We start from the raw sequence: 15,230 nt of genomic DNA, 5'->3' as shown, positions 1-15,230 counted from the left end.
AACTAATTTGGGTGATATAGACCAAAAATCATACAGTATATCAGTATTTTTAGCTGAACTACAATACATGATATATATTTGGATATTTCTATATGCAAAGGAATAACAAAAACAGTCACTTCTTGTCAAATCCACATGGATCAAAATCCAAAAGTCAAACTGGCACTTTAATTAACAGCCTGCTGATCAGTATAAACGCGGATATGGAAAATTACATAAAATAAACAACATGTTTGTGGGGGAAACACATAATATTAAACAATAAAGCTCCTTTAATGAAATAAGACAATAAAATGCTATTTCTCCATTAGACTCAGCACTTGAAATGACTATTTAGTGGTCACTGAGTGTACAGTATTACTGGTAGTGGCTCATACTCCTATTCCTGACGTTCTCTCCCTGACTTCCTACACCATCTGCTGTCCTGTCCTCAAGTGAAAAAGTCCCAAAATAAATAAAAAAAAACCAACCTGAAATAAGAAATATGATATAACAAAATACAACGAAAACCTTCTCCCAAGCCTCTTGCATTCATTTTACCCCTACCTTTACAAGCCTTCCATGGCTGTATGCCAAGAAACATCCCCACAGCATGTTGCTGCCACCCCCATGCTTCACTGGGGATGGTGTGTTTGTGGTGATGCACAGTGTTTGGTGTCTGCCAAAGAACTTTCTTCCACTGGAAAATTGAATCACATGCCTTTTGGCAAACTTTAGCTGAGATTTAATATGAGTTTTCTTCAGCAGTGGCTTTCTCTTTGCCACTCTCCTATAAATCATTTGACTGGTGAAGAAACCGGGCAACAGTTGTTGTATGCAGAGTCTCTCCCATCTCAGCTGCTGAAGCTTGTAACTCCTTCAGACTGGTAATAGATGTCTTGGTGGTCTCTCTCACTAGTCTCCTTATAGCACATCCACTCAGCCTGTGAGGACAGCCTGAACTAGACAGATTTACACATGAGCCATATTCTTTCCATTTCTTGATGATGGATTTAACTGAACTCCAAGGGGTTTTTCAGTGCCTTTGAAAGGTTTTTGCATCCATCCCTTGACTTATTTCAATAACCTATGAGTTGCTTGGAGTGTTCTTTTGTCTTCATAGTGTAACGGTAGCCAGGGAATATTGATTAACCAGTGACTGGACCTTCTGCATAGGGTCCCTCTATGCAGAAGGTGATGAATATTTATGCACTTATGTCACTTATTTTGCCTTACATATTTTTATCTATCTGCCATTGCAGAAATCTGGTTTCACTTTGGCATTACAGCTTTTTTTGTCAAAAAGCCAAATTATATTGATCATAATTGATTTATGATGGCAATAAAAGGGTAAAAATATCCAAGGAGGTGAATACATTTTATAGGCACTGTAAGAAACAAAATCTCACAGTATTGACTAAGGTCAAGATTAATAAAACATGTGGATAACAGAGGGACAGCCGAAAAGTGGAATTTAGATTTTAGTAAAGTTTTCCTTCAGTGTTTCCAGGCTGCTGTTGTAATCAAAAACGAGTAAAAGGTGGAAGGCAGATGAGATTCAAGGACAAGTTATGTTCTCATGCCCATTTCTTGATCAATGTTAAATATTTTTCTCCAAAGAACAAAGCTTCATGTCAAACAAATCAAGGAAATTCAACCAAAGGTTACACTGTCCAGGGTTCAGTATGAGCTAACCTCATTTTCCTTGCAGTGTACATATGGTAGGAAATCAAATAAAATAAGCTGACATTGAACAGCTCGCAGACGTTCTACGTTCAATTCGCTTTGTACAAAATTACATTTGTTACAAAACAAATTAGCTGATGTATATTATCTGTTCATGAAAGTATTCTGGAGACAAGGTTGTTGCAGGGAACAGATGACTGGTGATCAATCACAGTCAAAGAATGGACAATGTTTGAGAAGAAGTGAGCGACTGCACACATGGACTATTTCAATCATAAAACACAAACAACAATAAAGCAAACGATTGAAAACAAACAAACAAAAAAATCAATAACTTCCAAAGAGCATGCTGTAGAAGGGTTGACCCTGAATCTGGGACTTGAGCTCCAACCTGTTATCCCAAATGTCTGATTGAAGAAACAAAAAATAAATTGTGAAAATACTTCTAAGCAGCTAAACATGGGAGTTCAAAGAAGCTGGCAGACTGACATCCTCTTAACTAAAGGAAAAAAGAAGGAAAACAAACATTAACACGTAGACATCAAACTCTGGAACACCTGTGTTTGTGTCTCTTTCATGCAAATGGCACATTAATACACGAGGAAAGTTTTTACTTGAAAGAGTATGTCTTTGTAGGGTCTCTTTCATCATGGTCATGGTTATTCAAATCTGACAGTGGATCCCATCACAGATATAACTATATTTATAGGATATGCATAATGAAAGAATCAGGCATATCAATCTTTTAAAAAATATATAATTTACATGGTGCTTCCACCTTCAAAAGGAGCTAGCATGCTCCTTTTAAGCAGGCTAGCCAGGTATTGACAACACATATACCCCCAGCCCAACCGTGTGGACTGATGAGCAGAAAAAGCCAGCACATCACTGGGCGTGGGACCCTCTCTGTTCTGGTGTTTCATTAAGCTAGGTCCAAGACTAAGATCAGTTAGCTCCAGTGTCACCCCTCCATGATTTTCCAACTCCAGCAGCTGGTGTTCACAATCTCATTCAGTCATCACCCGAAGCTCATGACCATAGGTGAAGGCTAAGACACAGAACTACCAGTAAATCAAGAGCAGTGCCACCCAGCTCAGCTCCCTCTTCACAACAATAGTCCAACACAACACCTGCAATACTGCAAGTGTTGTACTCAAGACCAAGACTTGCCCGAGACCAGAGTGCATCGAGACCAAGACAAGACCAAGACTTTTGAGGGTCAAGACCAAGACCGAGACAAGCCGAAATTGAGACAAGACCGAGACCATAAAAATCCATGAAAAAAAAACAAACAAACATGACAAGGTTGAAGAGTTGAAGAGCATTCTCTCTTTAATTTGAGTTTTCTTTTTAATATATGTGACAGATTAAAAAAAGGTGTCTGCAACTCTTTCAAAGAACAACATGCAAAAATCTCTAACCTTAACAAATTTATTCAACTAACTTCTTGTAAGAAATAAATCCTTGTATGTATTTAAAAGCCACTGACAAGTCAGGAACTATTTTAAATATCTGAAAATGAGTTATTTATCTAGATTTGTCGGGTGAATGTGGCCTAAAGTAAGTGTTCAGAGGTATTGACTAGAAATAAGATGGACTGATGTTTTTGCAGGTGTCGCTATTTGTTGTTTTAGCAAGAACTCCTGAGCCTCTGGACACGTTCTTTTTTTTACTTTAAATGGCACAGAAAGTGTCTTGTAAGTGCATTTGCCCATTATTCCAGAGTACTTTAATATCTGGCAGTTGTGTACAATGTACTGGATGTTTAAAAAGTGTTTTTTTTTTTTTTACTGTTTAAATTAAAAGTGAGTTTCTGGGCTCTTTTCTTATTTTAACCATAAAATGCCCAGAAAATGTCCTGTGAGTACGTGCTTTTGCCCATTTTCCCACAATACTTAGAACTTTTAATATATGGCAGTTATTTACATATTACTGCATATTAAGTGTTTTAACAGTTTAAAATGAAGAAACACAAAAAACAGGGGAACCTCATGCTAGAATCTTAGTGGGAAAAGGGGAAATTACAGAAATAACTGCATGCTAGCTGTAAAGCACAGTTTCTTAGCTTTCAGAAACTGTTTGAATTTTTCCGATAGCACAAACGGTCATGCAATTATGGTCATGTAAGGTGTGCTTCAACAGCGCGTCGTCGACGACACGCTAGGAGTAAAAGGGTTAATGAAGACGAAGAATAGCAGATCAGTGCTGGTCTCGACCGGTCTTGATGAAAAATCCTGAGTCCGGCCAGAACGACACCAACACAAGACAGAGTAAAAATGCTCTCAAGACCAAGACATTCAAAATGTGGTTTTCAGACCAGACCAAGACCGTTCACGAGTACTACAACACTGCTAAGCCTGCATCAATCCATCGGCCAATCTCCGCTCCGCCCTCACTTTTGACCAAAAACCCAAGATGCTTTCCAAAGGATGAAAGCCTGCTTGGAGTTTGCAAAAAACGCCAAATGACACGAAGGTGGGTTTTAATCTGTTTTGCTCTGAGTAGAAGGTTCCATCTTGACCCTCTGCCATGAAGTCTAGATCAGTGAAGGGATGCAGTGAAGATTGTCCTTCTGGAACTTTTTCCCATCGCCACACAGGATCTCTGGAGCTCAGTTAGAGTGACCATCAGGTTCTTGCTCACCTCTCTTACGAGCCCCCCCCCATTGCTTAGTTTGGCTGGGCTTCCAGCTCTTGAAGAGTCCTGGTTGTGCCAGTCTTCTTCCATGTGAGAATTATGGAGGCCACTGTGCTCTCAGGAACCATCAGTGCAGCAGAACTTTTGTGTAGTCTTCCCCAGATCTGAGCCTTGCAACGATCCTGTCTCTGAGCTCTGCAGGCAGTTCCTTTGACCTCATGGCTTGGTTTTTGCTCTGATATGCATTGTCAGCTGAGAGGCCTTCTATAGAGAGGTGTGTGCCTTTCCAAATCATGTCTAATCAATTTAATTTACCACAGGTGGACTCAAATCGAGGTGTAGACACATCTCAGAAAAGATCAAGAGAAATGGGAGGCACCTGAGCTAAATTTTAAGTGTTTTTCAAAGTTTCTGAATACTATGTCAATGTGATATTCCAGTTTTTTATTCTTAATTTATTTGCACATTGTTTTACTTTGTCCTGATGGGGTACGCAGTGTGAGGCATCAGACTTCAACATAAGACAACTGAAAAACATGAAAGGGGGTCTGAATACTTTCTAAAAGCACCGTATAAGAGACAAGGACACCAAGGATTATTCTCCTTCATCATTGGGTCCATTTGAATGTTAGAACAGCTTCTCTGGTCTCATCAGAGTTTGGTTATTTTATTTGTAACCTGCTAAGACCTTTGCGGTTGTATATGGTACTTTGTTCTTTCACGTCATCCTCAGCTGCTATCAGCGTGGAAAATTATGCACTTTTAAGTCCTTTGGTGGGTGGGTTGAGTGCTATCATGTGATTCTTCATATTGGTGCACACCAACTATCAGAGCAATTATTAGTTATCATGAGCTCCATATGACTGATGTGGGGGATAATCATGATGGCTTGACTCTGAGGTGAATTTTCAGCATTTACTGTATAATTTCCGACAATCAGCGGCCAATTAATATCAAGGCACACATCTTCAAGTGCTGCATGGCAACCTGACAGAAGACCTGAGGAACCAAGTCTGCTGCTCATTATTTCAAACAATATATGCTACAGTATAAGCCCTTAAAGAAGGGTTTTTGAACAGAGTTAAACACTGGACATAAAAAGAAAAGAAACCCTCCTCCCTGCAGACTGACTGAAAACATAACTTCAGTCCACATAGTAATTGGCTTCTGAGGCAAATCAATGCCTCAGATCAGAATTGAAGCATTCTGCTTGTTTACAACATCTATCATTTGCTTCTTATCAAGTGTGATCAGAGCAATTTTCCCTCCCTTAATATAGGTTTGATGGGACAAAGAAAAGCTCAATTCTTAGAGAATTGGAAAACACATTTCTCGTTCTTCGTGGTAACTAAACTGTCAGCAGATAAGAGAGTCCATAGTATCAACTGCAGGGTAATTCATCTCACAATAGGGCTGTTGTGTTTTCCTTCAGAGCTGCTTGGAAATATGGTTTGAGGCCTTTGCTTTAAATGTCACAGCAAATGCTTCGTCTGAATGCTCAAATAAGGGGAAAATGTAAAGCAGAGAGTACATTGGGTACACTTTGAACAATGCACTCTTTCTCCAAATTCACTTAACTTGTGTGTCGTTGTTGCATCAAAAAAAAAAAAGCATATTAGACCCCTTGTGTACACTTATATCTGCAAAAGGGCGATGAGCTATTCGTCCTCGGGCAGCTCTGCAAACCGCTGCAGACAGTAGCGTGAGGTGAGAGAGCAGTGTAGGCCACTTTGTATCATGTCAGCGCTGGCGGTTAGACGCCATCTCCACAGTGTCCCCTGTCACCAATCACATCCTTTTAAACCACCCAGGGAGCTCGACACCCCCCCCCCCCCCCCCGCACACTCACACATACACACACACTCTCCCTTATCTGTCAATGCTGCTTAAATAATGTAATTAATGACTTAATTAACATTTCCATAATCTATTTTAATAAATCTAACACGGCATAATTAGAGTTTCTAACCTCCAGGCAGTGGCATATAAAAATTCACAGAGCAGAGCTGCGTGGTCAGGCCACTGTCTCAGCGCCCCAACTCTCGCCTTGACAGTAAAGGAAGGAGAGGGCGCATATTGTGTGACAGGGCTCTGAAAGGCAGCTAGAGCCTGACAAATGTCATGTGACTTTGTGAATGTGTCCAATAACAGACCTGCAGCACAAGGTGGAAGGTGAAAAAAAAAACAGATTATTCAAGAGGTTTGAAATGTTAAAGGAAGTAAAAAGTGAATAGAATTTAAGGGATTAATTTGGAGGAAGTTTGTTTAGATTCTGAGAAAGAACAAATTATCCAGTGTTTAGCAGGAACACAACACAGCAGGTCATTTGTTACATTAGCAGTTGCTGCAAGAGCCATGAGCTTCTTGCTTTTCTTTCTCTGTTTCTATTGTCCAGTGGTGACTTAACTTTGAAGCTGCAGAAAAAACTTACTCTTTTTTTACTTCGTACAATCTCAAAATCTGTGAAATGCTCAGTGTCTATAAAAAGTATTCACCCCCTTGGATGTTTTAATCTGTTATTGATTATATAAATCAATCATAGTCAATTTAACCTGACTTTTATGATCCAAAGAAAGGCAAAAAAAGCTTTAATATCAAAGTGAAAACAGATCTCTACAGTAATTTCAATTGAATAAAAATATGTAAGGTAAAAAAGGGGCTGCATAAATATTCCCTTCTCCAAGTCAGTATTTAGGAGATGCACTTTTGGCTGCAATCACAACACTGAGTCTGTGTGGATAGGTCCCAGTGAGGCTTGCACATCTGGACCTCTGCAATTCTACTCCATTCCTCTTTGCAAAGCTGCTCAAGCTCTGTCAGGTTCCTTCCTGATATAGACTCTGATACCAGACCATTGGGTATCAGCCAATATGGATTACTGGTTAACTTTCTGGTGTAGGTACCAGATGTGTCCGGGCTCACAGAGCTATCTGGGGCCTGTGCCTTCTGATGATGTAGCACATCGGGATTGGTTGTGATGACACTTTTATTGACTGGAAGCTCACATGAGTGAAGTCAAGTTAGTTTCTGTATTAACATGGCATGTTAACGTCCTTTATGCTTAACATGAATTTAATGGGAAAAAAAAATGCATGATTTAGCTTAAGAAACTGATGTTAGTAATGCATGTGGACTTTATCTTGGTTAACATTAACTGGGTAATTAAGTTGCCCTTCGTTTTTATTGTCAGGGTACAGGCTAGCACTCTGTGACTTTGGAGAACAAATGTATCAAGCAAATAATCACTAATTCACCTCTGAAAATATTTAGCGAATGCCAGCCTAATCAAATAAGTATCTGTTTGCATACAAAGACAGTAACAAGCTATTGTGTTAAAGTCTGCCAACAGTTGACAGGTGCTAACGCTAATTGTTCACACTGTTAAGAGACTGACTTATCTGGATGGGTTTTGAGGTGCTGGATAAAATTAGTCGTGGTCGATCCAGCATCTTTAATTCTGCAACCACAGACGTTACAGTTGGCAAATCTATTATTGCCCCTTGGCTGTAGTTGCCGTAGCCATTTAATCACAAAAGGCCACAGGAAAGGCTGGGGTAGCCATTGTTGTTGTGGTGTGTGCATGTGTACAATCAGGGAGAGAGTGACAGGGGGACAGGAGATCATGATGGAAAAATTAAAAACCGAGGATTGGGCATCAGTCCCGAATCATGAGTCTTAAGTCATTAGCGCACAAGTCCAAGTCAAGTCTCAAGTCACTGATGTGTCTGACTTAAGTGCAACTCGAGTCTCCATCTCTGATTCACAGCCCATCACAAAGCATTCTGGAAAAATATGGTGGTTAGCATTCAAGCTAGCAGTGGTGAATGATCAAAAATGGACTTAAAAAGATTAGCAAAAAGATGTTCAATATTGAATCTACTGGTGGGATTTAACCTCTAAAGTCACCAAAAAGTCACCTTGGTTCTATAGCCTCGCTAGAAATGCTTCCATAAGGCACTGATATCATCATTAGAATGGCACAATGGCTCGCTTTTACAGGAACATAATTAAGAGGCTATGATTTATGGTTCAATGGGTATTTACCTTTTTCAGGGGGCTTTTTGCCTTTGTTCAGAGAGGACAGTTGAAGATAGACACGAAATATGGGGAGAGGGTGGTGGAAGACATGTTGTAGGTTGTATGCCTTATTCAGTGTGGAGGACAGTGGATAGAGTCGAAAACAGGGAGACACCATGTCTCTCCCCCACTCGTAAGAGAGTGGAGGAGACACATGGTGGAAAGTAGCCCTAGGGTGACCTAACCACTAGGCAATCTGCACCCTGAGTACAGTAATAATTAAAAACAAAACTGTCATTAAGCCATTGTTCTGGGATAGTATTTCAATAAATGTGTGCAATTCTTTAACCCCTCTTTGTATTCCCTTTATTTAACCAAAGGATGCTAAAACACAACTAATCTACTTAGACCAGGGGTGGGCAGCTTTGGTTACCAACAGGGCTGCATTAATTTTCCAGTAACCCCAAGGGTCAAATTGATACAGATAGATTGATATTATTAATTATTAATATAATTTAACCTCTTTGATTACTAATAATTCAATGGAAGGAAGAATATGTTGCTTTCATGATCATTATACCATAATAAAAACACAAGACAAAAAGCATTGCACTTTTATGTGTACATAAACATCACATCTCAGTATACTGTGAGGATTCTTTCTCAGCCAAAAGAAAAAAAATCATCTAATGTATTCAGAAACATAAAAATAAACTTTTTAATTGCTTTGTTGCAAACTTAACTTGCGTTTGAAGTTTTGTAGCCATGGAAACTGACTACAGGTAACAGAGACATGTAGCTAAAAGCTTTGGACCCCCTACCAATGAACTGGCAAGATTACATGCTACCAGTTTTAAAGTTGGTGCAAATGAACATGTGAGCACACAACATGGATCCAACACAATAAAAGCTTCTTCTGAACCGTTGAATTCTAAACTACTTTGTTTATCTTTGTCTTATCCTTGTTGCAAACACAACAGGGTGTCATGGTGGGTGAGAGACGAGGGGCTCGCTGCCTCGTGGTGGGTGAGAGACGGGGGGCTCGCTCCTTATAAGGACTTCCCCCCTCAGGCTGAGGGGTGACTGAGATGCACCCTGACAGGGGGCAGCAGGAGGCTGGCACATCCCAGGCAGCACAAGCACCATGGGGCACGGGTCCACGAGGCCCAACAATGCTAATAAGGGCACCCACCACCCTCCCTATTGTACCAGTAATAATGTGAGCATCAGTTGGCAGAAAACCTGTTTAGGGCTGTTGGATACATCCACTGTTAGAGGTGGAATCTAACACCTAAAATGATCATCAGTCTTACAGAACAGATACAGGGTTCAGTCATTAAATTAGCAATTAAAAAAATGGAAGGATTTGTATACTGAGGAAAAGTAATGCAATGGCCTCAACAAGTACGCAATAAAAATCTGGACAATCTCAGATTAATAGAATAATTCATACATCAGTGGACAACAACATGAACTGCAGTTTGGGGCCTGAATTCAAACTGACTTGAATCTGATTTTTAATTCTTTATTTCTAAATAAAGGTAACTAATTCTCTCTTGCATCTAAGGATCAGTATTCCTCGCTGCCATTACACCATTAAGACAAAAGAACACCCCAAGCAACTCAGAAAAAAGGTTGTAAAAAGTCGAAGTCAGGGGGTGGATACAAATGAATTTCCAACCACTGAGCACCCCAGAGGGTAAAATGAGTGTGAGCAGAGCTTGAGCAGTTTTGCAAAGGAGAACAGTGCAAAATTGCAGTGTCCAGATGTGCAAGTCTGATTGAGACTATACTGTAACCTGATTGTAAGTAATGAGGTTGTGCTTGATCTGTACTGTTGAATTCGTGAGATTTGGTTTTGCATTCACTTATACAGTCTGAGCGGACATCCCACCCTGACATTTATAGCATTTTGCAGCAGCTGTAAGAGCAGGTCAGAAATCAGTGGTCAGCTGTGCAGTGGTTCTTGACTTGTAAATTTGTTCAGGTGATGGTGGTTGTTTCTGTTCCAAACATCACAAATAGGGTACAATCTCCTTCTAGTTGTACTGTTTCCATTTCTGACTTTGATTATGAGGAGTAAAAACAACATAAGTATGTAATGATGGGTTATTTTGAATGCACATTAACAAAGTGTTAGTGTTTTAACAGCATAACCGTTAGCATGACAACATGTTTGAACCTCTTTTAACTCCTAACAATGAACAAATACCTGTGGCAGAGATGTGCCAAGAATGCAGCTCGTCTGAAGCCGCTCTAAGTGTTGTAAACAAACCAATTTCCTGTCATAAAATCACAGCTCATTACTAGTGTTGTAGAAGGGCTCCAACAACATAATGATGCAGAAGCACATTACCAGTGCAACCATATTTATTAATTACCAGTTCACTAGCTGCATTCCTTGCAAAGGCACTTAATGGGGGAAAAAGTTATGAGCCTTGTTGAGTTAATTACAAACAGCCTCTCTTATTTTACTGAAGACAAATACTGGAGGAAGGGCAGATGTTGAACACAAAGTTTTAATTTTGCTACTGGCACGAAAAGCAGTTTGGAGAGAGTGATTGGAGGGTTACATCACTGCTACTTCTACCATGTTTTATAATGAGTTTTATAGAGAAAGGGTGTTTGTCCAAATCCCTGCATTTTGTTCATTAAAGTCCCTTTCACTGGGTTTAATAAAGTCTAAGTGATCCAAAAAGTACTTTTCAGAGAGCTGCAGCCTGATTTGAGTTACTACTTAAGGCAATTACAGATTACATAATCTGTGTTTGTAATCTGATTACTGTGTCAGCCGTATGTTGCTTTTTAATCACAGAGTAGATATTGTTTATGCCAGCCATCTAATGCATTATTTACAAGCTAGATGTTGATAAAAACGGACTGTTCATTTACTAATGGTTTACACTACCGCAGGCATCATTCCAATTAGCAATATCAAAATGGGAAATAAGACTAAGTGAAAACAAGAGAGGTAGAGGTGGGGGTGTCAGGGGCATGTTTTCAGAGATGATTATTTTGATGACATTCGCCACTTCTTGTTTTTGAAACTCACATTAAAATAAAAAATAGAGTTTGTATTAAGCTGATGAGGACACATCTGTCTTATTTTAATTATTGTGTTGGCAGTTAACACAAAGTTCACGCCAAGGACACTTCCAATCTACAAAGCACGGATACAAAAGGTCAATGCATAAACAGTGAAAATAAAACATAACTCACTTCATCAGGAGGATTTCTGTCAGCAGACCAAAACAGGCTGCTGCCACTTTGAAGGTGCTGGGAGGAGAAGGGTTGGTGAAGGCGGTCATCATGCGATAGGCAGCATACGGCACCAGACACAGCAATGCCAACGCCGTGATGAGCACAAGCCATGTCCGCCACTGGGAGCTCACCAACCGCCATGGAGAAATCCTCTGTAGCTGGTACTGGATGAGAAAGAGAGGCAAAACAAGGGTCATGAAATCATCACACAATGACCTCCTGTTCTTTTTAATAACAACAAAATTAGTTGTGAACATGGCTCCAGTTAAGATGAATAAAAATGATATAGCTCAAAAGTTTTAAGCATGCTTGCTGGTAGCAGAAGTTCAGTCCAACAGTTTGATCTGCAACGGAGTTTAGTTAAATCCATCATCAACAAATGAAAAAAATATGGCACAGGTGTGAGTCTGCACATATCAGAGGGAGACTAGTGAGAGAGGCCACTAAGACACATATGACTACTCTGAAGGAGTTACACGCTTCCGCAGCTGAGATGGAAGACACAACAACTGTTACTGGTTCTTCACCAGTCAAAACTCTATGGGGGAGTGGCAAAGAGAAAGCCACTGCTGCAAACATACATAAAATCTTGATTAGAGTTCACTGAAAGACATGTTGGAGACTCCATTGTCAAGTGGAAGAAAGTTCTTGGGTCTGATGAGACCAAAATGGTGCTTTTAGGCCACCAGACGAGTCACTATATTTGGCAGACACCAAACACTGCACATCACCACAAACATCCGGTTGTGGCAGCGTCATGCTGTGGGGATACTTTTCAGCAGCTGACCTGGAAGGCTTGTGAAGGTAGAAGCGAAGAGAATACACAGAAATGGTTTAAAGACAACAAGATGGATTTTCTGCAGTGGCAGAGTCAAAGCCCAGACCTCAATCCAAAAGAAATTGTGGCTGGACTTGAAAAGGGCTGTTCATGTCCAATCCCCATGCAATCTGACAGAGCTTGAGGAGTTTTACAGTGAAGAATGGAGTAAAATTGCAGTGCCCAGATATGCAAGACTGATTGCAACCTATCCACAGTCTCAATGCTGTGATCGCAGACAAAGGTGCATTTACTAAACGCTGACTTGAAGGGGGTAACTTTTTATATGCATTTAATCATTCCTCATTACATATTATTTTTCTGTTGACATTACTTTGTAGAAATTGGTTTTCACTTTGACACTAAAGAGGTGCTTTAAAAAAAAAAAAAAGGTAATATTGTCGTTGCCATAATTTATCAATAAAATCAGTAAAAGGGTAAGACATGCAAGGGGGTGAATACTTTTACAGGCACTGTATTTTTGTGGATCATACTGATTATTTCAGAGTCCAATCCCCAGGTGCTGACAAGGAAAAATGTATGGCTTTTACAAAAATATCTGATTTTGATTTGCAAGATCCCACTTGTTATAAAGCACAGGCTGTTGCCAACAGTAAACAACAGTAAGCAGGCCGGTCTCTTGTTAAACATACTGCCATATTAACTGTCGACTTTTGAGTGATATAAAAAACTGAATCTGTGCTATCTGAACATAAGTTGTCTAGCTCAAAGCTGAGTGAAGAGGTCAACAAGTTTAGGAGACTTTCATTGTCTTCGTTGGCAGAGTAATTCCCAGGGTTTCTGTTGTGACTCAAATCAGCCTATCTTATGGAAAGAAAACTGTCACTATAGGTGTTAACCCCTCATTAACCATCAGGGAATATAAGCAAACTCCCGTGAAAAACACTTTCATGGCAAAACCATGAGATTAATGAGCTATTTGTTTTCTTTTGTGGTCATGGTACAAGAAAAACTGATGAATCAGACAGTCTGTTTCATGAAGCCATGGCATGGGATTTATTTGACATCAATCTGGGTAACCATCTACAGACTTTGTTTGGGGAGGGCAGACCCTTTCAAAAAGACCTGATTGGATAAAACACATCACATCACATAGTTACTTCAACTAAACAATGCCATAGCTTTCACCTCTCTCTTCTTAAATTCTCTGACCGTGAACAGGTGTATTAGCTTGAAGCTTTACAAGATGGATTCACCTGATGACAGGCATGGAATCTGGCCAATCTTTCTTCTTCCCAGGGTTAGGTGTAACATGGATAATGCTCATCAAGTGTCCATAGTCAGGAACTAAGTCGTCATCTTGCCTTATTTGTACAAATTTTTAGCATGTAAATATGCTATCTCAGCCAATAACTGTGATAAACATTACCTGCTAGAGAGGATGAGCAGCAATTTAGAGGTCTAGAATGATGCATTGCTGATGGAGAAAATATTTAGCTTGGTTTAATGTTAACCCTAGGTAAGTTTTCAAGCTTTAAAAGTGCGCTTTGGTTAGTTGTTTGCAGCAAGTAAAGGATGGCTACCATCCGTGTGTGAGTATTTAAATTATTTACCTTTCTTGTAAGGGAGAGGTTTGTCCCTTTAGCCCCAATATTACAAGATAAATGAATCGTACACGCTTCTCTGTTCGACACACAAATGATATATACTGGGCTCTACTGATTGTAGAGTCACAATAATGAAAAGTAAACAGCCTCCCTTTTGTTAGAGTCAATCTAATTATCCGACTTCACACCTGTTTTGTCCCTCCAGACCTTTTATTCACCCCTGGCTTTGCACTTCAAAAGCACAAACAAAGTACTTAAACTATACTTGAACTAAAGAAATTAAAAAAAACAACATGCATTCTCACATAGGCATATGTACATAAAAACACTTAAGCACACATGGGCAGTCATCATGCCTGCATACAAACAGCCTTAAATCCTCGCCTTGCTGCAGAGACAAACCAAACCACTTAAACAGCCTTTGATTAGTGTCTGGGATTCATCTGCAAATGCACACTTTCCTTGTCCTCTTTCATGGCTGCTATTCATTAATTAGATTCTTTGTGCAACTGAGCTATCCTCAATGTTTAAGGTTACATCAGGCCCCAGTAAGTGGCTGCCTGATAACAGAATGCATCCATCTTCATTACTCAGGCCTTTCTGTCTCGGCCTGCTCCTCCACCACTGAGCGATGTCAGGAGGTTCTAAGGAACTGATACATTTCATTGCATTCAGATCCTGAACTTTTGCCTCCTTTGATTTGAGTCGCTCTGATTAAATTACAGGGTTGTGGTTTCTACTCATATCAGGTTCTTTTGTGGTGATTTTTCCTTCTCAAGGTGGAACGGCGCTGTAGCCAAAGGAAAACCACACTGCTTTTCTGTGTATAAAGACTAGACACTTTGTTAAGAAATGTATAGAAAGAAAAGGTTAGATATGTGTTAGAACCATGTCATTAATAAATCCTGTGTAAATGTCATATTTCATTATGTCTGACTGAATTAACTGGTTTAAGCATACTGTTTATAAGAAGAGTGTGTTACAACTGTAATAGTCCAACTGTCAAGTGTATTTGTTTTATTCCCATCTATTCTTGATGGAAGTTATTCAAAAATTGTCTACACAGAAAATTGTTTGTGTCATGCACAGAAAATTTTGAGATTTGAAGTCTCTTCTATTTATTACACTCACAATGAATGGTTATCGGCCAAAATAGACAGGAAAAAGATAACATTGCTTTTGCTTTTCAAATTAAAAGCCAGCTTAAGCATTTCTTCAGAGAAACTGCCTTTGTTTGAACATTATGCTTTTATTTTGAAAAGCTC

General features: G+C 39.6%; 1 protein-coding gene across 1 annotated transcript in view; it reads right to left on the bottom strand.

Annotated features, from left to right (window-relative positions):
• The window catches only part of LOC121512516, a 112,778-nt gene that overhangs the window by 9,178 nt on the left and 88,370 nt on the right, over positions 1–15,230 (bottom strand). Inside the window, exon 4 of the mRNA XM_041791816.1 lies at positions 11,539–11,744. Within this exon, the coding sequence (XP_041647750.1) occupies positions 11,539–11,744 (206 nt within the window). The remainder of the gene's footprint in view (positions 1–11,538; positions 11,745–15,230) is intronic.

This window comes from Cheilinus undulatus, linkage group 7 (genome assembly GCF_018320785.1).
Source record: "Cheilinus undulatus linkage group 7, ASM1832078v1, whole genome shotgun sequence".
NCBI classification, from domain to species: Eukaryota; Metazoa; Chordata; class Actinopteri; order Labriformes; family Labridae; genus Cheilinus; species Cheilinus undulatus.
Note: the sequence above shows the minus strand (reverse complement) of the source record. Positions and strands in the feature narration are given on the sequence as shown.